We start from the raw sequence: 23,467 nt of genomic DNA on the forward strand, positions 1-23,467 counted from the left end.
AAGCCAAAAGACAGTTCACTCAACAAATATTCACTGACTGCCCATTATGCGGCAGGCACAGTTGATACATCAGTGAACAAAATAGATAGAAATCCCCGTTCTCAAGGAACTTATATTCTAGGAGACCTTGGTACTTTTTAAAAAATTACCACTGGGGGAAAAAAGACATTTTTCAGTATTTCAGTTCCTATAGGCTTCAGGAATAAAAGGACGAGGGTTTAAGCACTATCTCCTTTGGGCTGACCAAAAAGATCACACTGCTAGTTACAATGCCGTTTACATAGGTGATCTTTACTCATTTACATTCATGTGTGAGCTCTGCACCTTATATTTAAACAACAGAAGGTAGTTGGCAAACAGTGAATTAGAGCTGGATATGCATATAACTCACATTCCTCTTCTTCCAAAGAAAATGAACCAATAAAATACACAAATGCATCATCTCAGTATGTGCTAAAAGCACCAACCAATTATTCATCCATTCATTCAACAAATTCTTAGTACAAGGCACCATTCTAGGCACCATGGGAAGAAAAAAGACAAAACGCCATCTCCTGCCCTGATAAGAATCACAATTCTGATCCCTGCTTCACACGGGGAAGTTTGTAATGTATGATGTAGTTGTGCATTTTCAATTTATTTAGGTACTCCTCACAGTTTAATATTGCAATTAAGGTATACTGCCACTTGATGGTAAAAGTAACCCTTTGCAAAATGTGTTCTATTAATATTCGAACAAGTTCCTCACAAAAAAGCATTAGTAGTGGTAATAAAAATTTCAGTCAATATTAACGTTAAGTACATGTATTTAACATGTAATTAGTATATAATAAATAGATGAAGTTAGAGATAGGGGACACGAAGGTGGGAAAATAAATTGAGGTTAAGCACATAAACATGTGTCTTACAGTTTCATTCAACTTACACAGGTGGGCCATACACTTAGCTCTAGTCAGAGATGGAAACTCAATGATGCCTCATCCTAAGTGCTATGAGTACAGGTCCAGATCCTTTATCTGGAATTCCATAATCCAGAAAGCTCTGAAGACTGAAAGTTTTTCACAAATTCTACACAAACACATGTAAAGGCAAAACTGACCTGAACAAATGTGAGGTTTGCAAAGTATTTATCCCACTTTGTGAACATGTAGAAATATGAATTCCTTTGACTACACAGTACTCTACCAGAACCCATTTATTTTTTTAAATGAAAATATACAAAATATAAACCATTTTACTTTTCTAAAATCCAGAAAATTCTCAATTCAAAAACATCTAATCTTGAAGTTTTAGATAGAGAACTATGAATGTCTACATGGCATATATCTTTGCCTGAGATACAGAGAGAATTTTTCACTTAAGACAAAACAGACAAAAATAACAAATCTTTTCACTCAAAGTGTTCCACAAACAGCATTTGGTAAATCTCTTCCTTAAGAGGCTTATAGGAGTATCATTAAAAATGGGTCAAGTAGTGGGGCCAGCCTGGTGGAGCAACTGTTAAGTCTGCGTGCTCTGCTTCAGCAGCCTGATGTTCACCAGTTCAGATCCCAGGCGTGGACCTATGCACCACTCATCAAGCCATGCTGTGGCAGGCATCCCACACATAAAACAGAAGAAGATGGGCATGGATGTTAGCTCAGGGCCAATCTTCCTCAGCGAAGAAAAGAAAAGAAAAGAGGAGGAGTGACAGCAGATGTTAGCTCAGGGCTAATCTTCCTCAGAAAAAAAGATTAAGTAGCTAAGTAAGTATGAGAGACTCTTCCTATACATCTTTATTTTGTATCTGTGGAATCCAACTGGGTCTGAAGTTACTTGATGCTGGCCGACTCCCATGCCTGTTTCCTCAGTGGAGGCCCTGTCTTGTGGTAGAAGATACAGCAATAAAAGCAGGTCAGATTTGTCCACAAGATTCCCACAAAGTAAATTCCCTTTCTAAGGATTCTCAATTCACATGAGCATTGAGAGTTATGAGTAGTCCTAGCTTCCTTAAGTATAGAAACCTATTTAACTTCTACACTCATTTCCACTCAATTATTTGAGCACAGAATATGTTTCCACTCCATAATATATCTTTATATTACCAGGTGATTTAATATATACGACACTAGTTGGAAAATAATTTGTGAAAGAAATTAAATGTAAACTTTCACTAATAAAAGAAAACTTCTTAAAGAAATAAATGTCCAAATACAGTTGTATCACTCTTGCTAATCTTTTAAACTCCTTTCCAATCCCAAAAGTCTCCACTGTCTTTTAAAGGCTCCTTTCCAGCTCTTCAGCTCCCGCCTGGGCACTCTGCTCTCCAGGGCCAGCAGCCTCCCGGGCTTCTCTGGGACTCGCCTCAGGCTGCCTCGGCCGCTTCCTCAGCCCCACCACTTCAGTGCCCTGGTCGGAGTGGCCATTCCTACCTGACACAAGCTGCTGGGGCTAATGAAGGAGAACACACTCATGTGATTTTCGTCACAGCCAGGGGACAGGTGGGCAGCAAGCCAGAGCGACGGTTTCTCTAGTCTGCTCACTGCATTAGTTTGTCCCGAAGCTCCTTCTGACTTCTCTGTTCCAAACCACCTGCTGTTCTCCACCAAGCCACAGACAGAAGACACAGCCAGCCTCCGACAACGAGGCCACGCTAAAAATGCCAAATAATACCAGCCCAAACCCGTTTCTCTCCTGCAAAATTCTTTTTCCACAGTGAAAAGAGGAAGATTTCCACTTGGCTCTTTTCCGGGTATCTCCTAGTATCAATATTGATTTCACGGAGCCCTTTCTCTTAAATGCAATACTACATCTAGTTACAAACCCTCAACAAAGCGTAGCAATCTGCAACCCTTACAGACTCTCTTAGGACAGAAATGGTTTTCTGAAACAATCTGTATCCCTTAACAAGCGCAGACCATTTTGAACAAGGTTTGAGAACATTAATCCAAATGTATTTCAAAATAATATTTACTGAATGAACTTATATTTTAGATAATTCCGCCCTTGGCTGAGCTCCTTTCATAAAAATGCATGGAAGAGCTGCCGTCTCTGCAGAAGCCCAAGGGGCTGGAGCAGGCCTGCTTTGATGCTGGCTGACTCGGTGTGTACTGAGGGGCGGCCCTGCTGGTGGAAGAAGAGAGAGCAGTAAGATGAGGTCGGGTTCGTCAGGGAGACCCGCCCCGCTCATCTTTGCAAAGCACCCCACTGTGTGCAAGGCACCCTACTAAGCAGCTGGGTGACACAATGAATCCTTCTTGATCCTGCTACCAGGAACGAGAAAAAGAATGCATGCTGAAATTAATAATGCAAGGAAAAATGCCCCAACTACCACAAAAGAGGTACAGATAAAGCAAGGGAGGAATTTAGAAGACAGCAATTATTTAAAGTGTGTCAAAGGCAATCACTCTAACAATTAATTATGCCTCTTGTACTATTATAGTGGTAGTATTTCTATTTCAAAGATTCACCCTAGCTATAAAATGTAGAAAGACGTTGTGGGTTTTTTCTCCCCACTGATAAAGAGGAAAATGGTAAAATTGTGGTTTCTACAATTGGAACATAAAACGCCAGTAATTAGCTACAGTGACCTAGTTTATTTTAACAATTCAATATGAATTTTTCCGTAATTATCTTTGGTCTCTATTTAAAAACAAAAATGCTGTTTGTCTCTGAAGAGTTGAGATCTGGCTTTGTATGACTGCAACAACGTCCAACAGTGCAGCCTGTCTAACAGTACATGCCCCAGATCCCATAAACTCCCAAGATCCGACTTAGGTCTCGGAGCAGCAGTAGGCTACACGGCCCCACCCCCAATGCTCGCTGTGTGGAGAACGGCAGTTCCTAGTTCCAGTATTTAGTTAATTTATCCATCCTATGTCCACTGATGCATCTGGTGGCTTAAATTTAAATTTCCGGAGCCCAACCAGACTCTCTGAGGTGCAGTCAGCCATTGTGCTGTGAAAGGCCACTCTAAAGCCCCTCGGAGTGGGAGCCCCCCACCTCCTGTGCACCCAGGCCGCACGGCTACGCTAGAGCCCACGCCCAGCACAAACCCCTTCATTTTTTTTTAAATGCCGGAACAGAATTATGGTTAAAAAGAGGAGATGAAAGACTATAAACTCAATTTTTCTGTCAAGAAAGTAAAGTCTGGTTTCCTGCTTAGAATTAAAATATGAATTATAAGACCAATAATTGCCCAACTATATGAAGCCTAAAGCAAGTAGAGCCCAGCAGCATCAGCATGATCTGGGAGCTGGTTGGAAATACAAATTCCCAGGCTGCTCCACACCCGCTGACTAGACCCCACATTTTAACCAGACCCCCAGGTGATTCTACGCATGTTAAATTTTAAGATGCTCTGACTTAGAAAAACATAATTATCACAATGACTTGAAAAACAAAGGTGAGCAAAACGAAATTATCCTAACTTTACAAGCAAAAGAACCATCCGTAAGAAGGCAGCACCGCGTGCAAGGCAGACTGCACATTTCCTAGCACTCCTCGTTTGCTTGGTGACAGCAGGCAAGTCTCTCTGTATCCTGTGTCCTCATTTGTAAAATGAAGATAAAAACACTGCCGCAAAAAAATTAGTAGGAAGATTCAATGAGGTAACAGTTATTCAACCAAATTGTGAAAAGTATTAACTAATTGGAAAAAATTCAAGTCCCTGCATTGAACACATCTGTCTCTCTAAACGCTGTCACAGGAGGGTGAGCACACATGCCAGAGGGCCTGACAGCCTTGGGTCAGGACTGCCGTCTCTAACAATAGATACCCCTCTTCCTTCTTGAAAGCATCAAGAAGGAAGGACAACACCTTCCCTTGTCGCCCTAGTAACAACTGTCTCGAGAGCTTCATGTGGGCGCTCACTGTCAGCTGTCCAGAGCCTATGCACGCTGCCCTCCAAAGGGAGCAAGCTCTTCACTGTGTTCTTGGCATAAATATAAGTGGCAGAATTTGCTGACCATACACAAGAACAAAAATATTAAAATAATGATAGCTTTTCTATTATATTAAGAAAGCACATTTTTGGAAGATTTTAGAAATATCATCAAAATTGCAAGTGCTTTAGCAAACCTGGCATTACTTGAATTCTCTAAATGTTTCCCCATAAACTTAACTTATAAGCACGTAACCTCATAAATTTCCCAGACATTTTCTATCACTTCACAATCTCACAAGTCTAATTTAAATAACATTATGTTAAAAGTTTGGCATCAAATTCTTACAGAGCCAAGTCACTGTGATGAAATATCTTGTTTTATTTATCACCACTTAGAAAATTTATTATGGTAGAAGCTGCATAAATACTGAAAGTTAAGACATTTTCTGGTACAAATCCCTGTTATGGTAATGATTCAACTCCTGCAACAGAGAACTCCTACCATCAATATCCCCCGGGAACATGCTGGATTTGATGCTATAAACTTGTTGAGACATGGTCATCCAAAACAAGAACAGCCTACAGAGGCAGAAAGCCAAGCACCAAAGCTGTCCAGTCAGCAGCTTCAGTCTCGCAGCTTGATCCCACACCACCCCAGCACTCAATCTCTGCGCACGTCTATAACGGGAAAACAACCGGATTCAGCCTGTCTCAACCAGCCTGTTTTGCTATTAGCTAGAAATCCAAATGGCACATAATCAATATGTGTTAGTGGGGTTTTCTAACAAACTAAGATGATCCAAGATGAAAGAACCTTTAGAAATGCTTACATCTATTATCACAAACTCACCAATGGCCCCAGGGAACAGAAGTCACATGGCTTCCAGTTCTACAGGGTTCAACAAATGTTTAGACATTTTAATGTGTGGTGAAGTCTATTTGCCATTTTTTCTTTAAAAAATTCTAATAACACCATGTTCACAGTTTGCATACATTATTAAGTTTGACAGATAAGAATTTTTGAGATAATTTTGGAGGTATTAATTCTTAATTTTTCTTTTATACAAAAGAGCAGAGAAGACTCAGACAAGTTCAGTGACTGATCTGAGGTCCCCTGCGCGTGGTGCTGGGGCCGGGGTCAGGGCCGGCTCTGCCTCCCAGTTCAACACTCTTGTCTAGACATAATTGAGAAGCACCAAAGCTGAAAATAAGGAAAGTTTCAAAACAGCTTAAATCTGCCAAAACTAATCTAGTTCTAGTTGCACTATAATTTTTACCTTCAATCCTTATTCATATCTCCTGAAAAAGAATGACAAGATTTATTACAAGTTAGTATGTCTCCTTGGAAATAGATCTTAAGCAATTTTAGCCTTGGGCTGACTTTCACAAACTAAGGCAACAAGCTAAATCTTCTAATGATGCAGCACAGAACAGTCCTAAAATGAAAGCACTGGAATTTTACTGTTCTAAAAATAACACTTACAATGGAAATGGGTCTGCTCTTTCATGAGCCATAATGTGTAAGAAGTATAAGGCATTTGCTACCATGTTAAGGGACTTTTAACCAGGAAACACTGGAAAAAGGAAACATTCACAATGCCATAATATTGATTTGAGCAATTCTGACAGAACTTTAAGGAAATTCTGATGTGAAACTAATAGGTCCACTAAGACCCATGTTACTACTGTGTGACCCCTGGCAAATTATTACCTGTCTGAGCCTCAGTTTCCATAAAGTGTAGATAACTATGTACCTACTTCATACACTGCTAGACAGAATTAAATAAGCAAAAAAATATATAAAATTGCAAATGTTAATTTCTGTTATTTACTATTTGATAAATATTTTGTGAGAAAGATAACTAGAGCAACAAACATTTTGGTGCAGTGGCTAATGGACAAAATTACACAAAAAATGTAGGTTCTCTCAAAAATCAATTGACTATATTTGGTGATTAGCAATATGGCTAAGATTGCAAGATTATCAGAAAAAAACAGACTTTAAAGACAAGAAGCATTATGAAGATTAAGAGGATAATACATGAGGAAGAAAGGAATAGTTCATCAGGAAGATATAACAACTCTATACATTTATGCATTCTCTCAAAATACACAGAACAAAAATGGATGGGACAATTTTTATGGCAATAAAAACACTTGGTATGATACCACAATGAAGGACACACGTCATTACACATTTGTGCAAACTCACAGTGTGTACAGCAGCAAGAGTGAACCCTCACGTAAACTACGAACTTTGGGTGATACTGACAGGTCAGTGCAGGTTCATCAGTCATAACACATGTTCCACTCTGGTGGGGGATGTTGATAATGCGGAAGGCTCTCCATGTGTGGGGCAGGGGTTATATAGGAAATCTCTCTATCTTCCCCTCAATTTTGCCATGACCATAAAACTGCTCTAAATAAATAAAGTCTTAATAATTTTAAAAATTGGATAGAACTAAGGGGAAAAAATTACACATTCATCATCTTAGAGGAAGACTTTCATGTCTCAATTTTTGCTAGGTCAAAAAAATTAGTAATATATCAAAAATCTAAACAATACAATTATAAGGTTGACTTAACAGACTTGTATGAAACCCCAGACCCAACAATTACAAAATATACAATGTACTCAAGCACAAATAGAACATTTCCAAAACGCTGATGACACACTAAGACATAAAATAAATATCAACAACCTGCAAAGAATCAATACTGGTTAGACTAATCAATTAGATGTCAATTACAAAAAGATAAATAACTCCCCCACAAAGGTTTAAAATTTTTAAACTACACTTCTAATAACTTGTTGGCCAAACAGGAAATTATAATGGAAATTAGCAACATTAGAAATATTTCGAATTAAAATTGTAGCATGTAGCTAAAGCACTGAATCACACAAAGTAAAATTATAACATTAAAATTTAAATGCATATGATGGATAAGACTGAAACTAATTAGCTAAGAAATTACCTTAAGAATTTGGGGGGAAAAAAACAAAGAAGGAGGAAGGAAAGCATAATAATAAAAACAGAAACTAATGAACTAAAACAAACAAAATAAAGGGGGAAAAAGAATTAGCATTAGTTCCTTGAAAATACTAATAATATAGAGAAATTTCTGCCAAAATTAATAGAAAAAAATGAAAGAACAATATTAGGAATGAAAAGGACATAACTACAGATTTAGTAGGATTTGAAGGATAAAAGAATGCTATAAATAACTTTATGCCAATAAACCTGAAAACTTGGATTAAATAGATAAATTTCTAGAAAATGACAACTTAGCAAAGCTTACTTAAGAAGAAAAGAAGGCCTGAAGATTCCTATGACTATTAAGGAATTAGTCATTTAAAAAATCTTCCCACAGAGAAAATAATAGACCTGAACGGTTTTATAGATGAATTCTGACAAAGTTTCAAAGAACAGATTATTACAATTTTAGAAAAGTGCTTGTAAGGAAAAGAAGGAGCATTCAAGAACTCATTTTATGAAACGGTACACACTTAATGTCAATACCAGCAAAGAACAAGAGGACAAAGAAAAATCACAAGCCAATACCTCTTACAAGTACAGATGCAAAAATCCTCTATATACAAAATATTAGCAAACTGAAGCCAGCGTTGTATTAAAAAAATAGTAAGTTAGGACCAAGGTCATTTAACCCTGGAATGGTGGCTTGACATTTAACATCAACATTCATTATATTAAGAGATTAAAGAAAAAGAACAACCCAATTATTTGAAAAGATGCAGAAAAAAATCTGATAAAATGTAATACCCATTAATGATGTTTCTAAAAAACTTGGCAGACTCAAAATAGGAAAGAATTTCCTCTTCCTGATATGTCCACCAAACCTATAACAAATATCTTTCTTACGGTAAAACACTATAAACAGTTCCTTTAAAAATCAGGATAAAGGCAAATAATGGCCATATCACACCTTCTATTCAACATTGTACTGGAGGTTCTAGTAAGTCGAGCAGAGCAAGAAAAAGAAATAAAAGACATACAAATCATACAAATAGGAAGGGAAAAATAAAACTGTCATTATCTACAATAGAAGTCCGATTGAAAAACTTTACAAATTCTGTAGTTATTAGAATTAATAAGACACTTTAACAAGGTTGCAGAAAATAAGATCTATGTCCATAAAAGGATAAATTGCACTTTTAAACACCAGCAACAATTAGCAAATACAATTTTTTTAAATATACATCTACATATTACCAAAAAGGTAGGGCATCTAGGACTAAGTCTAAGAAAAGTTAAGCAAGACTCTTGGGAAGAAAACTTTAACGTTTTATTAGAGGACTTTTTAAAAGACCTAACAAATGGTGAGATATGTCATATTCATGGATTGGATGATTTATTATCAAGAGAGAGAAATTCTCCCCAAATTGATGCACAGATTTAATGTGATCCCAATCAAACTCTCATCAGAGTTTTTCAAGAAAATAGCTAAGTTGATTCTAAAATGTATACAAAAGAATACAATGGCCCAAGAATAGACAAGAAATTTTTGAAGAACAAATAAAAGGAGACTTATCCTATCAGATATCAAGACTTAATGGAAAGCATGGCATTCGTACCAAGACAGACCACCCTAAACAATGGAATAAAAGAGAGATTCCACGAACAGACTGTTGCATGTATACGGGTACTTGGTGTAGGACAGACCCCTGGAGAGAGAAGAAATGGTGCTGGACCATTGGTCACTCAGAGAAGACAGGAAACTGGATTTCCACCTTACACTAAATGCAAAGAGAATTTCCAACTTGATCAAAGATCTAAAGATAAAGGAAAAACATTAAAAATTTTAGAAGAAAAACAGAAGAATATAACTTCTAGGGAAACAAAAGTTATTAAAATAAGACATAAAAAGCATTAACTATAAAAAAGACTGCTAAATTCAACAATATTAAGATGAAGGAATTAAATCCATCAAAAGATACTATAAAGTAAGTGAAAAGACAAGCCACAAACCGAGAGAAGACATTTGCCTAACAAAGGATTACTATTCCAACATATCAAGAGACCTGAGAAATCAGTAAGAAAAAGGCAAATGCCGAAAAGGAAAATGAGCATAAGACAAACAGGCATTTGACAGAAGAGAAAACAAAAACACACAATAAAAACATAAAAAGATGTTCGACCTTAGAAGTTCTCCGGGAACGCTGCTGCATTAGGGTCACAACAGCCTCCCCCCTCATAACCACAAAGCTGGCCACACCAGAACTCCTGACAAGGACAAACGTTGATGAGGACGTGGTGCAATGGAAACCACTGCTAAGAGGAGTACAAATCAGCACAAACATGTTGAAAAACAATTTGGCATGCGAAATAAGTCAGAGAAAATACTGTATGATCTCATTTATATGTGGAATCTTAAGAAAAGAACAAAACAAAACAAAAACAAACTCGTAGATATAGAGAACAGATTGGTGGTTGCCAGAGGTTGGAGGTGCAGGGTGGCTGAAATGAATGAAGGGGGTCAAAAGGTACAAGCTTCTAGTTATAAGATAAACAAGTCCGGGGGCTGCAATGTACAGCATGGTGACTACAGTTAACAATACTATACTGTATATTTGAAAGTTGCTAAGAGAGTATTAAAGTTCATATCACAAGAAAAAAATTGTAACTAAGTGTGGTGACTGATGTTAACTAAACTTATTGTAGTAATCATTTTGCAATGTATACATGTATCAAATCATTAAGTCGCACACCTAAAATGAATACAATGTTATACATCAATTACATCTCAATTAAAAGAAAACAACTTGGCATTATCTCATAAACTTGAAGACGTGCATACCTTACACCAGCAATTACCCAGAAACTCCAACATTGCACATGAATATAAGGACAAAAGTATAAAAATGTTCATAGCAGAATCATGGAAACTAGTAAAAACCTGGAAGAATCCATGTGCCCAATGACAGAAGAATGAGTACAGAAATTATGGAATTTCATGCTGAATTGAAAGTAAATATACTGCCCCTACATGCAACGCTGATGAATCTTAGGCATATAATACCTGCAGAAAGCAAATCACAGAAGATTATCAACAGTATAATAACATTTTGTGAAAAGAAAACAAAAACTAAACACTACACAAAAACAAAACTAAACATTCTATTTCTGAGGAATAAATAAACCATGTGGCAAAATCTATTTTTAAGCCACAAACTAATAAGAATTCAGGACAGTCCTTAGCTCTGGAGAGGCGCTTACAGAAACACTTTACTTTTTAAGTTGGGTGGTGGTTTCACAGCTGTTTATTCTACAAATATTATTTTGCAACATTAAATATTAAATAATTTTATTACTTTTAGAAGTAGCTCCTTTCTGATCATTTATGAGAAGAAACTACTGAACTGAAATCAGCTTTATTATAATTCCCCCCAACAGTTCCTAGCAATATTGTTTTTTTCTGCAATGACATAGAACAAATGCACTCTGTTCCTTTACATGATATCCTTCAAATATTACATGAAAGACTGAAGCTTCTTTCTTCTACTCTAAAAACCTATTTTCTTACACCATTCCCACACTATGAAGCCGTTTCCAATTTACACTAATGCAGCAGCCTCTTCTCAGAACGCTTTCTAGTTCACGATGTCACTGTAAAACACGGCGTCCCACAAAACACTTTGTACATATGGAAACGCACTGGGGCTGGCAGCGCTGCTCCAAGCAACATGCTGAGGGCAAAGGGTATCTACTGTGGGAAAAGGTGGGGACATTGCCAGTGCGTGTGGGAGGAGGGGGGCTGGAGGTCATTGGTTGGAAACTGAGGAAGTGGGGACAAAAGAAGACAGAGGCTGACACTGCTGAAGGGAAATAGGGTGGTACGATATTGTGATATAATACGTACATATTTGGTCTTCATCTCTGGGTTCCTGGCACAGAGCTTGTAAAACCTTTGTAATTTCCTGAGTGGCAGGAGTGAGAGAAGCACATTTTGTTATTCATAATAAGTCCCTTTCGACCCCAGCAGAGATTATACTAATGAGGTGGCTCCTGGAGGATGGGCGCTGGCTGCCAAAGGAACAAACCATATGATGAGAGGGTGGGGATGGGAGGGGGCTGGAGACTGACTGACTCATCAATGGACAATAACTTAAGCAATCATGCCCACGTCCCTACGTAATGCAGCCTCCATAAAAACCCGAAACTAAGGGGTCTGGAGAGCCTCTAGGCTGGCAAACACACGGAGGCGCTGGGAGGGTGGTGCAGCTGGAGAGGGCGGGGAAGCTCTGTGCTTCTTCCTGAGTTGCACTCTTTATAATAAACTTGTAATCTAGTGAGTAAACTGTTTTCCTGGATTCTGTGAGCTATTCTTGCAAATTACGGAACGTGAGGAGGGAGTCGAGGGACCCTCCACTTTATACAGAAGCACAGGCGACAACTTGGACTTTCAACTGGCCTCTGAAGGAGGGCAAGTCTTGTGGGACTGAGCTCTTAACCGTAGGGTCTGTGCAAACTCCAAGCAATTAGTAATTGAATTAGCAATTAGAATGGAGTTAAACTGGAGGACACTCAGTTGGTGTCTGTCAAGCACTGGAGAATTTGGTTGGTGTGGGGAAAACACTCACACATTTGGTGTTTGAAGTGTGGAATGTAGAAGAAACAATTTTTTCTTTTAGGTGGGTAATCAAGCACCAGGTCTACTCAGGAGCTTGGCTAATTCAATTCAGTTATATATAGCTACAGAGGCCTGGGGAAAATTCAATCTGAGCAAGCTGAGAACTTTAGAGATGCAAAGTAGAAGTATGAGATGTGCTCATTTTTAGAAATCCACCTAAAACTTGTGAACAGATCAAAAATCTAGGGCAGAGACAAAAAGATCCTGCCCCTTTTAGGAGTAAATATCTACAGGTAGTGAGAGAAAGAAGAGAAAACTCTGGGTATTCTGAATAACCTGAGTGTCAGGGACAGCCTAGCTTTCCTACAGGGTGTTCAGGGATAGGGGTCAAGGGTCAGGCTTTCAGACTGCATGACAGAAGTGCTTAGTATTTTCAACTTTGGTGTAGTGGCTAAAACTATCTTATTTCCGTGAATCTAAGAACTCAATAATTGTAAAAAGAAAAAGAAAGCACCTGTCGGAGGCCAGCCCTCTGGCATAGTGCTTAGCCCCCTGGCATAGTGGTTAAGTTCAGTGTGCTCCACTTCCGCAGCCCAGGTTCATGGGTTCAGATCCTGGACACAGACCTATACCACTTGTCAGCCACGTTGTGGTGGCGATCCACATATAAAGTAGAGGAAGACTGGCACAGATGTTTGCACAGGGCTAATCTTCCTCAGCAAAAAAAAAAAAAAAAAGGCACCTGTGATTTTCTAACAAATGAGGAGCAGGACACACTACACCATCAGACATAGAGAGCTAACGAGAGATTGAGAGATTCCATTTTCAGAATTTTTAAAATATGAAAAAAAAAATTGCACCATCCATTAAAAGTAACTAAAAATGAATCAAAGACCCAAATGTAAGACTGAAAACTATAAAGTTCTTAGAAGAAAACACAGGAGAAAAGCTTCATGACATTGGATTTGATGATGATTTCTCAGATATTTCTTCAGATATATCAAAAGCACAGGCAACAACAACAAAAAAGTAGATAAATTAGACACATTCACATTAAAAACTCCTGTGCACCAAAGGACACAATCAACAGAGTAAAAAGGGAACCCACAGAAGAAAAAATATGTGAACTCATCTATGTGATAAGAGATTAATAATGAGACTGTATAAAGAACTTCTACAACTCAACAACCAAAAAACAAACAATCCAATTGAAAACTGGGCACAGGATTCGAATTGACATTTCTCTAAAGACGACACACAAATGGTCAATATGCATATAAAGAGATGCTCAAGATTACTAGTCATTATGTAAATGCAAATCAAACCACAATAGGATACCACCTCACACTCCTTAGGATGGCTACTATCAAAAAAATCAGAAAATAACAAGTATTGGCAAGGATGTGGAGAAACTGGAACCTTGAGCACTGCTGGTGGGAGCTGAAATGATGCAGCTGCTGTGGAAAATAGTACGGTGGTTCCTCAAAAAATTAAAAATAGAATTACTATATGATCCCGCAATCCCACATCAAAAGAACTGAAAGCAGGGTCTCCAACAGATATTTCTACGCCCGTGTTCATATTCACAGAAGCAGTACTGGAGATGGTCAAAAGGTGGAAGTAATCCAAGTGCCCATCAATGGATGAGTAGATAAACAAAATGTGGTATATCCACACAATGGAATATATTCAGCCTTAGAAACGAAGTAAATTCTGACACATGCTACTACATGGATGAACCTTGAAGACATTATGTTAAGTGAAATAAGCCAGTCACAGAAGGACAAATACTGTATGATTCCAGTTGTATTAGGCACCTAGAGCGGTCAAATGCATAGAGACAGAAATGGTGACATAGAGACAGAATGGTGGTTGCCAGGGGTCGTGGGGAGGGGAAATGAGTTACTGCTTAAACGGGTACATAGTTTCAGTTTTGCAAGATGAAGAGTTCTGTGGATAGACGGTGGCGGTGGGAGCACAACAATGAGAAAGTACTTAATACTAACAGCACTGAATGGTCCACTGAAGGCATGGTTAAGATAGGAAACTTGATGGTATGTGTATTTTACCACAACTAAAAGTAAACTGCACCTTGCAATGTTTAAGGGAGGACAAGGATCATGCTTCTAGAAGTAGGGCCTCCTACAGATAATTTTGTGCTCATTGGGAACAACAGGAAAGGGTAGGCTGGAGGCCTGAACCAATAACACTGAGAAGAGAGACAATACCTTTTAGTTTCCTAGACACCACAGGCCCCTAATGCAGCCTAAGACTGAATGAGATTTACAGGGAAAGTCCAGCAGACGGTTGGTTCATGTTAAGTTTATTATGTCTAAAAATCTGGGATTTTTTCATATGAACTGCTACCAAGCATGTACTCCTTCTATACTCGTGCTATTGATTTTAAGATTAATTTACAATAAATTCCACTTCAGCTTTGATGTAGCTTGTCAAGACAGTTTTGAATCTCAAATAAGCACCTCTGGTATGTTATCTGACAGCTGAACGGCACCTGCAAATCTGATAAGCATACTTGTAATTCCTCTACCACAAGGAATTCATTGGCTGTGCTATGCTCAAGTGCAGATAAGATACCGGTAGGCTTAGTCAGTCACCATATATTATCCTTACTCTGAGAGGTCTCTGGAATACGGCATACAATGGTAAAAAAATCCTTTCCTGATATACAGCAGGATAGGAAATAAGCATGAAAATGCAACCCTGTTATTCTTCTTATGGGCTTTAATGTTATTTATTTACAAAGACTTAGATTTTAGGGAATTAACTCCTTGTCCTGGAGGCTAGACCTGTCCTTAAAATAAAAACATCAAGCCATGTGGTGTCTTAATTAGTAACAAGAAGAGGCAAGCCCTTTGTGAAACTCAAAGCATTTACACGTCTCTTGCCTTCTGGCACTCTTTCCATTCTCCATGGAATCACGAAATTATTTTAAATTCTGTAGAAATTGTGTCTGCAAACCCTTTAGTCCATTGGACATGTCTTCTGAGTCTGAACCTTGAATTAATTCAAAGCAGTTTATTGCTTTCTTCCTATCTCATCTAGTTTAAAGTATATATTTGGACTTAATATTGTTTTCTTGAAACTATCTTGTTCAAAACTGGTTCTTCTTACTGAAGAATTTAGTAATAAAATAGGAATTGTCCTTTTTTGGGAAAACACACCACCCTCCAAACAGTGGCTCTAGCCCTTCTTTGCTCTTCTGATGGTTGTGTAAACAGATGATAATATTTTAAAAACCGACCTTAGTATGTGTGGTGAATTTCACTTTCTGTTGTAAGCATGACTCTGCCAGGCTCGCAAGGCTCTCTTGCAGTCCTCCTTCCCTGTGTGCGGCCCACTCGCAGCTTGTGTTCAGATCTCTTAAGAATCAAAGCTCCCTAGACAGTCCTTTCCTGGTGATGCCTCCTGCTTTTCTCTCCTGGGCAATTTCTAGTCTCCCTATTCTTCAACTGCCATCTCTATGCCAATTATTCCCGCACATCTGCAACATCTATTTGATTCTGAATTTCCGACTTGAACTACTAACGGCCTCATAAACAACAATGATATTCATCAATATATCAAAAAAAGAACTGTGTCTGACCTCGTCAAACTTGGCCCTCTTCCGAATCCTCTCATGGAACCTCCATCTTTGACTGTTCCCCACTCCATTCTCCTGTTGTCTAACTAGCCTCAAGTCCTTCAATTAAGTCTCCAGCAGATCTTCAATTCTGCTTCTCCCAGCCCCCCACCGCCACCACCTTGTTCCGGGGCTTCCTTAAGTGGCACAAAGGGCTGAGCAAGGCCACAAGTTCAAAGGCGGAATCCAGGGAAGCTGTCTGCCAAAGGCAAATGAGAACATGGGTTGGGGCAGAGTTGTATGAGAGCCAGCGGCCACACAGACTAGACCCAACTCCAAGAGGAACTGTGATGGCAAAGCCCAGTATAAACAACGCCCAGAAAAATCACTACAGTCACAAAAGGTGATCTAGAAGATGAGCTGGGATTAAAAGGTGTCCATGGGCAAGAGGAGTGCAGAGACTGGTGGCAAATTCTAGAAACAAGAAACTTCCAGTGTCTCTTTGTCTCTCCCTCCCTTCCTCTACCTGTTCTTGCCATTGTCTCAGCTTCTCCACGCCTCGGTATGGGCTCTTCTTTCTGGCTTTAGCGCCACCCTAGTTCTCCTGAATTTAAAGCCACGAGCCCTGGAATGTTGCCTCATTTATTCTTGGCTGTTTCCGGAATGCTAAGAACAGCACCTCAGCACTGTATAAAATATAATATAAACTCAGTAACTATTTCCTAACTGCAGGACCTACATATGTTCTTAGTGAGTCCTCAATAAAAATATTTTAATGAGATAGATGAGGGCTCCTGAGAGCTGACTGGCAAACTGCAAGCCATATTTTTTCAAGACCTAGTTCCTCCAGCACTTCCTGTATGAAAGCCTCACCCAACACCCGGGCACAGCCAGCGGTCTCTCCTTTATGGTCCCACAGAGCACTGTGCTGTGGTTCTGCTCCAACGTGCCTCACGTTCTGCTGCCGCTGAGGATGGGCAGGGGAACGGTTACAAAAGAAGGAATTTCATCAGGTCTTCCTAATCATTCCCAAACCCCAAATGTGGAGCCATGGATGGATGACGTTACTATTTGATGGGTTATGTGCTTCTATGTTATTGGGCTGAGTCTACATAATTCCCAGAGCAATTCTTTGCAGGTTAATAGACAGGTAGCTAGTTGGACCTCAAATATGTCTATTTTGTCATCTTAATAACTGAATTAAATTATGACGAAGACTAACTCAGATGAGCTATCCAGAAACTCATCCATTATTCTACAGTTGGCAGTAATAGATAAAATCAAGCAAAAAAAAGACCAAATCACAGTATGTATCTGGAGACATAATCAGAAAAAGAGTCACAAATCAAGGTGGTTTTGGTCCTTCTTTTTTTCATTCTATTCATTGCTTCATTTTAGTGCTTTTTATGTACTAGGCACAATTCTAAGTGCTGAGGATTCAAAAGTGAATATGGTTTTACATCTGCACTCAGTAGATGCAGCCTAAGGGGGAAAACACTACCTAGTGTTGTATTATATCATCAAAGTTCTGAGAGAAGGGGAGAGTATGTTTTCCAAAGTACATGTGGACCGCAAACTGCATGATGCTGACAGCCAGCTCACAGCTAACTCACTGTCAGGTGTCTCTCACTTTAACACGACTTTACAGAATTTAAAAGTCTTTAAAATTATAACACATTCTTTAAACCTGAGCCCCAAATTAGGAATTTTCAGACTTAGCATGATACAGACGCTAAGCATATTGGGAAAACATGGCAATATAGTTCAGTTTTATGAAAGAACATATAAATTCAGACCAAGAGAGCAAATATTCAGAAGCATAAAGGAAAGAAGAAAGAGCTAAGGATTTCTGAAGTGAGGCAGGCATGAAGACCTGTGCTACTGGAAGCTCGTCTCTTCATGTGGGAAAGAGGAACAGAGTGCTTTCCTCAGGGATGACTGTGAGGACTAAACGGCATATTACTTGGTATATAACGAAAGGCAGCTATTTGTTAACACGTGACTATATGCTATGACTATGATGCTACAGACTGGTAAACAAAGAAAGGGAATCAGAAAAAAAACAGTAGAAGGATTCTGGCTCTGAAAGAGGGTGACGGAGTTCTGAAGAAGGACTAAGTTCTACACCATCCAGCAGGTCACAAAGGCCAACCCCACCACTCAAAGGATGGTACTACACTATGAGCTTTCCCTACCTGGCCGGTTTGATAATGCCTGGCAAACTGGTTAACCACTCGATAATCATTTGCAAAGTACTCCATCAGAATAGAAGGAACCTCAGCAAAGTCAGTGGGGCACCTGGTCCCTGAAATGAAGGAAAAAGAAAAAAGCTGGCATCAACATATTTATCTTACTTTTTATGTACTCTTTTAAAACTTTTATTTGTACTTCTAATGAACTATGATAAGTTCTAATTCATTAAATCAATATTTTACTTCTATAAAATTATTGCACATGTTTTCAGAACAGTTTATTATAATCCTATATATTTTCCTATATAGCAAAAGAAAAACAAACTATTTGCACAGCTGGATAAAAGCCCTTGTAGAGCGACAGCTCACACCCTGCAAACAGACTGCCCTCAGCTGTGCGGGGCCACGCACGGACCACACACTGAAACATTCTTATCAGTAATATGGCACTCGTGTTTAACTCACTGAATTCTACCACCAAACGTGCTTATCCTTCATTTGTTTGAAAAGTACTTTATTTTATCCACTGATTGCTTCTGGTAACAAAGTCAATCCTCAATGCAGAAAAGCAATATTTTAAACTCAAAATTATTTAAAGCAACAAATCCTGTAAGAACTCTTTGGTGACATTTTATGATTCTGTCCCACTCACCTACAGTCTTCTCAAACATCTCCTCCTCCCCCAAAATACTGTGCATATAAAGTTAGTTAACAAATACTAAATGCCAATTTACTGGGTGGTCTAAAGCTGACCATATACAATAGTGAGCTTAAGACGTAGACGTGACAACTAAGAGGAAAGTCTACAATAGTATCAAATATGGCCACAGCTCAGCATGAAAAACTATAATTTTATACCGGGGAAAGTATAAGAAAAATAAAAAGTAGCTTATTTTTTCAACATGCCTTAGTAGGTTTTCTAACTGATTTTGGATAAAAAGAGACAACATTCATTTACTTACTCACTCACTAACGCTGTGCTAGGTATCTAGGAGATGCATATTTATTCACCCACACATATGGCCACAAACTTAAATCCCATATAAAACATGATAAAATGTAAAATGGTACAAACTCAAAAGACAGACAACTGAGACTTATTTCTCAGTGAGAACTGTTAGCAAGAAAGGAAAAAAATGTAGAGGATCAGGTTGCAAAACAATGGCAGGACAAGATAAGCAATCTGCAATAAATGACCACAGGACATTATTAAATGATCAAATTTTCTAAATAAAAAGCTTTCTTTGGGGCCAGCCCAGTGGTGTAGTGGTTAAGGTCACGTGCTCTGCTTTGGTGGCCTGGGGTTTGTAGGTTTGGATCCCAAGTGCAGACCTACACACCGCTCATCAAGCCATGCTGTGGTGGTGACCCACATACAAAGTAGAGGAAGATTGGCAGAGATGTTAGCTCAGCGACAATCTTCCTCACCAAAAAAAAAAAGAAAAAGAAAAAGGCTTTTTTCTAATTTAAAACAAAATATATGTTTTTAAAGGACTGTATTAGATAAAAGTCTCCTCTGCGTGGCTTACCGGTGACGTGTTGATAACGGGTACGTCCCAGCATAGAATGCATGGCATGTCCCATTTCATGGAAAAGATTTTCCATCATTCCAGGAGTTAATAAAGTTGGTAAATTCCTTGAGGAATGAGGAAGATTGAGCATAAGAACTACAACTGGGAGTTGATAGTCTCCATCTTCCTTTAATCTGCCTCCACGGATTGTAAAGTGGCAATCCTTTAAGAATCAGAAAACACAATATGAGAAGAAAGTATTACATAATCTAAAAGATAAAATAACCTTAGTGAATATAAAATTATACCTAAATGTGTGAGTTCAAATTTCTATTCTTCTTCTATTTAGTTATAGACACATTTTCCAATACTTTATTGTGCTAAAATTTTACTTTTTTTAAAACACCAATAATACATTGAGCTGGATGAACTCGCGCATTCATTTCAAAAATATGTATTGAGCTGATGCTATAACAGATGCTGGAAACACATCATCAAAAAGCTTAGATCCACGCCCTCAAGATGTTCACAAGCAAGCGGGAAGGGGCAGACATCGAGCTACTGGAGGGAAGGACACTCATATTTACTGAACTGCTTCTACGTGTCAGGCAAACAACTAGGAGACACTTTCCAAACCTATTACCTTCACCTCTTGGAAGTGATGAACTCTAGACCATCATAAAGCAAGGAATCTGGAGTAACCTCTGTAACAGGCTGAGATTCACACAGATATTATTACTAATTCTTCACAATAACCCTATGAGGCAGGTATCTTATTTTTCACATGAGAAAATTGAAACTGAGTCTTGGAAATATTAAGTCATGTGTCTGAGGACACACAACTTGGATTGCTGCACCTCAGATCTGAACCCGGGCTGAGCACTAGGAGCCAGGGCTCCCAATCACAAACCTGGACTCTCCACCAGTCATTCAAGCAAAGACGAAGAACACAGAACTTGGAGTCCAACGCCCTAGACTCTGGCACCACCTTCAACACCTACTGGCCAAACCCTCCTGGAAGCTGGTTTGCCTCTATGAGCCTCATCTCCACCTTGTCAAATCCCAGATCAGTTGCACAGATTTTTTAAGCTCACATCTATTAAGATGCTTTGGAAATTGTGAATGACTTTTCAAATAGGAGGTACCATTATTTCTGTTATAACTTAAAACCTGAACCCTTGGCATTTCCCATCAAATTACCCGAAACTGCTGAAGCTGACTGACTGGCAAACCTGGTACACAGCTAAAGGAAAAGACCCTCATGTATTCCACACGAGGAGCAAACAGGTGGTTGATGAGGCTTCCATATGGACCTACCTCCTGTAACGCTAAACTAGGCCCACCGCCAAGTATGGAAAGTAGCTATGAGCTGGGGCTCTAGTCAGAATGTTTGGCTTCATATCCTAGCACTTCTGGCTGTGCAATCTGGGTAAGTAACTTAACCTCCCTGGCCTCAGTTTCCTCATAATGTTAGTGCCTACTCAAAAGGCTGAGGTGAACATTCAAAGATGTGATGTATATAGAGGGCTGGCCCTTAAGAGGGGCTCATAAAATGTCAGCTACCACCATTATTATCAGGACCAGATGAAAGTGACAGATACAGATTGACCTAACTATTTTCATAACCTTTATTATCTTTCAATCGCATCCTAACTTCAAATTTACATACTTAGTAACTATCATTAATGCCTTTTAAATATAAGAGAACTACAAAAATGACATAGAAAGTTCACATTAATACAAATTGACTGCTATCACTTCTAGAGAGACAAGTTTGTAAATAAAGCTTCACCTGATGTGGTTTGTCTGCTCGCTGAAAAAAATCACAGTAAACGTACCCCAGCAATCCTTCAGATTCATGAACGACAGCCTAGAAAAAAAATTTAAATTTAGTGGTGAATGAGGCTATCAGAAACTCCAAAAGTGAAAAATATCCCTAACACAAGAATTTGTATATAAAACATCCACAGCTACAAATATAAACATTTTATTACTTCTTACATTCCATATTATCTCAAGATAGACTCCACTTTTTCCTCAACCTGCTTTGCTCCATCTCTCAGATGATTTTAAACTGGAAACTCCGTCCAGGAGAGGAGACCCTCCCCGTCCCGGCCCTTCATCTGACTGCCAGTCTCAGCAACGCCTCTCCCAAACACGGCTCTTCAGACCGCCGCAAACCACCCAAAAGAATCGGGAATAAGTGCTGGCTTGACAACTTTAGAAACAAACTGGTTTTCTCCTTCAAATCTTAGAATGTAATGATATATGCCCATACAAATTATAACCCTCAAATACAGAAACAACAAAAGGGAGCTTCTGGCTCCAGCTGAGGAGCAGCAATATCATTGTTCATTCCTGTTTCCCCGTCGGGCCTGTAGAAGAGGCACAGCTTACAGGAGAGAGCTCAACCACTAGTCTCCCTCTTGCCCCCTTTGTCTTTTCACAACTTGAAGATTCTGCCAAAGAGAACCTCAATTTTATGCTTCAAAACTTCTTGCAAGCATATATTCATTAATTGAACAAACATCTACTAAGAACCTACTCGGTGCTAACAACTGTTCAAGGCATCCGGGATACAGCAGTGAACAACACTGGCAAACAGTGCTACCCGATGGGCTCGCCTCCTGCGGTGGGGGAGACCTCAAAATCACTCGCATTTTGTCCTTTCACTCTTCTGCTACCAGTTTTGCTTTTCACTGTATCTACACATTTTATCAATCTCTATCATTTTTTAAAGTACATAATATACAAATAGATAGATACTTCGGTAATTAAGCGCAGTGATGAAATGTACTCCCATTCAATTCTTTCAATTTCACCACCACACCTATTCTATTCTCACAAAACTTAGGCAAGGGACAATGAGCTAGCTAGCTTTCATTTCTTGAAATACAGTGAAAAGAATCGTGTGGTAAGCCTATAAGCAAAAAAGCAAAACAACAACAACACAAAGGCTTTGCGATAAACACATGGGTCAGTAAGTCCTCAAACTCTTATCAGGAAAACACAAAAATATTCACATCTCAAATAAAGGGGCCCTAACAGGAGAAGGACGTAACTAGGCTTGAACTTACCAGCAAAGAAGCCAAATCAGAACACAGGATCTAAATTAAAATCTGACGCAAATATAAGCTCCTACAGGACAGGAAAGGGATTGAAGGAAAGGAAAACTGACTGATGCAATGGGTTCTGGAATTAACCAACAGGGACACTTAGCACTGCAGAAATATGAAAAGTAGAGACAAATTTTCCTTCAACTAGAATTTGTCAACATACGAAGACTCAACTTTCTACCAAGTTCCTCGAAAAATTGTTTTCGGAGAACCAACTCTGCCGTTATACGTTTACATCAATTTCAGGCAACAACTGATCTTAGAGGAAAATGTGTCTTTTATACAGTGTCCTAAATCTGAAGCAGTGATTTGGCTTCTCTGTGAGACAGGAACGAGGTGAGAGACGCTCCAACAGGGCCAAGCTAACCTCAGACGAGACTGTTGTGAACTCAACTAGCAAACCCGAGAGAGAAAGCGATGCAACTAGACGCCAACAGGGATGCTTACCAGTTTCCGAACATCTTCACACCACACCTCTCCTTTTGCAGGCTGCTCTGCATATAACGAAATCCCTAACAGTTTGTTAAACAAAATATTCAGGCCTTCCATGCATGCTCCAAGGGAGAAAAATGGGCAATATAAACTGGGCTCAATATTATACCTAAGAGAGAGAA

General features: G+C 39.0%; 1 protein-coding gene across 5 annotated transcripts in view; it reads right to left on the minus strand.

The window, feature by feature from the left end:
• Positions 1-23,467, minus strand: part of MIPEP (mitochondrial intermediate peptidase) — a 186,301-nt gene that overhangs the window by 92,867 nt on the left and 69,967 nt on the right. For 4 of the 5 annotated variants that reach the window (XM_044777435.2, XM_070520407.1, XM_044777434.2 and 1 more), the window contains exons 11-14: positions 23,301-23,454; positions 21,530-21,607; positions 19,756-19,960; positions 18,230-18,339 (exon numbers count right to left, since the gene is read on the minus strand). In XM_044777435.2, coding sequence (XP_044633370.1) covers positions 18,230-18,339; positions 19,756-19,960; positions 21,530-21,607; positions 23,301-23,454 — 547 coding nt within the window. The remainder of the gene's footprint in view (positions 1-18,229; positions 18,340-19,755; positions 19,961-21,529; positions 21,608-23,300; positions 23,455-23,467) is intronic. The other variant, XM_070520408.1, reaches the window with a different exon arrangement.

This window comes from Equus asinus, chromosome 11, assembly GCF_041296235.1.
Source record: "Equus asinus isolate D_3611 breed Donkey chromosome 11, EquAss-T2T_v2, whole genome shotgun sequence".
Lineage (NCBI taxonomy): Eukaryota > Metazoa > Chordata > Mammalia > Perissodactyla > Equidae > Equus > Equus asinus.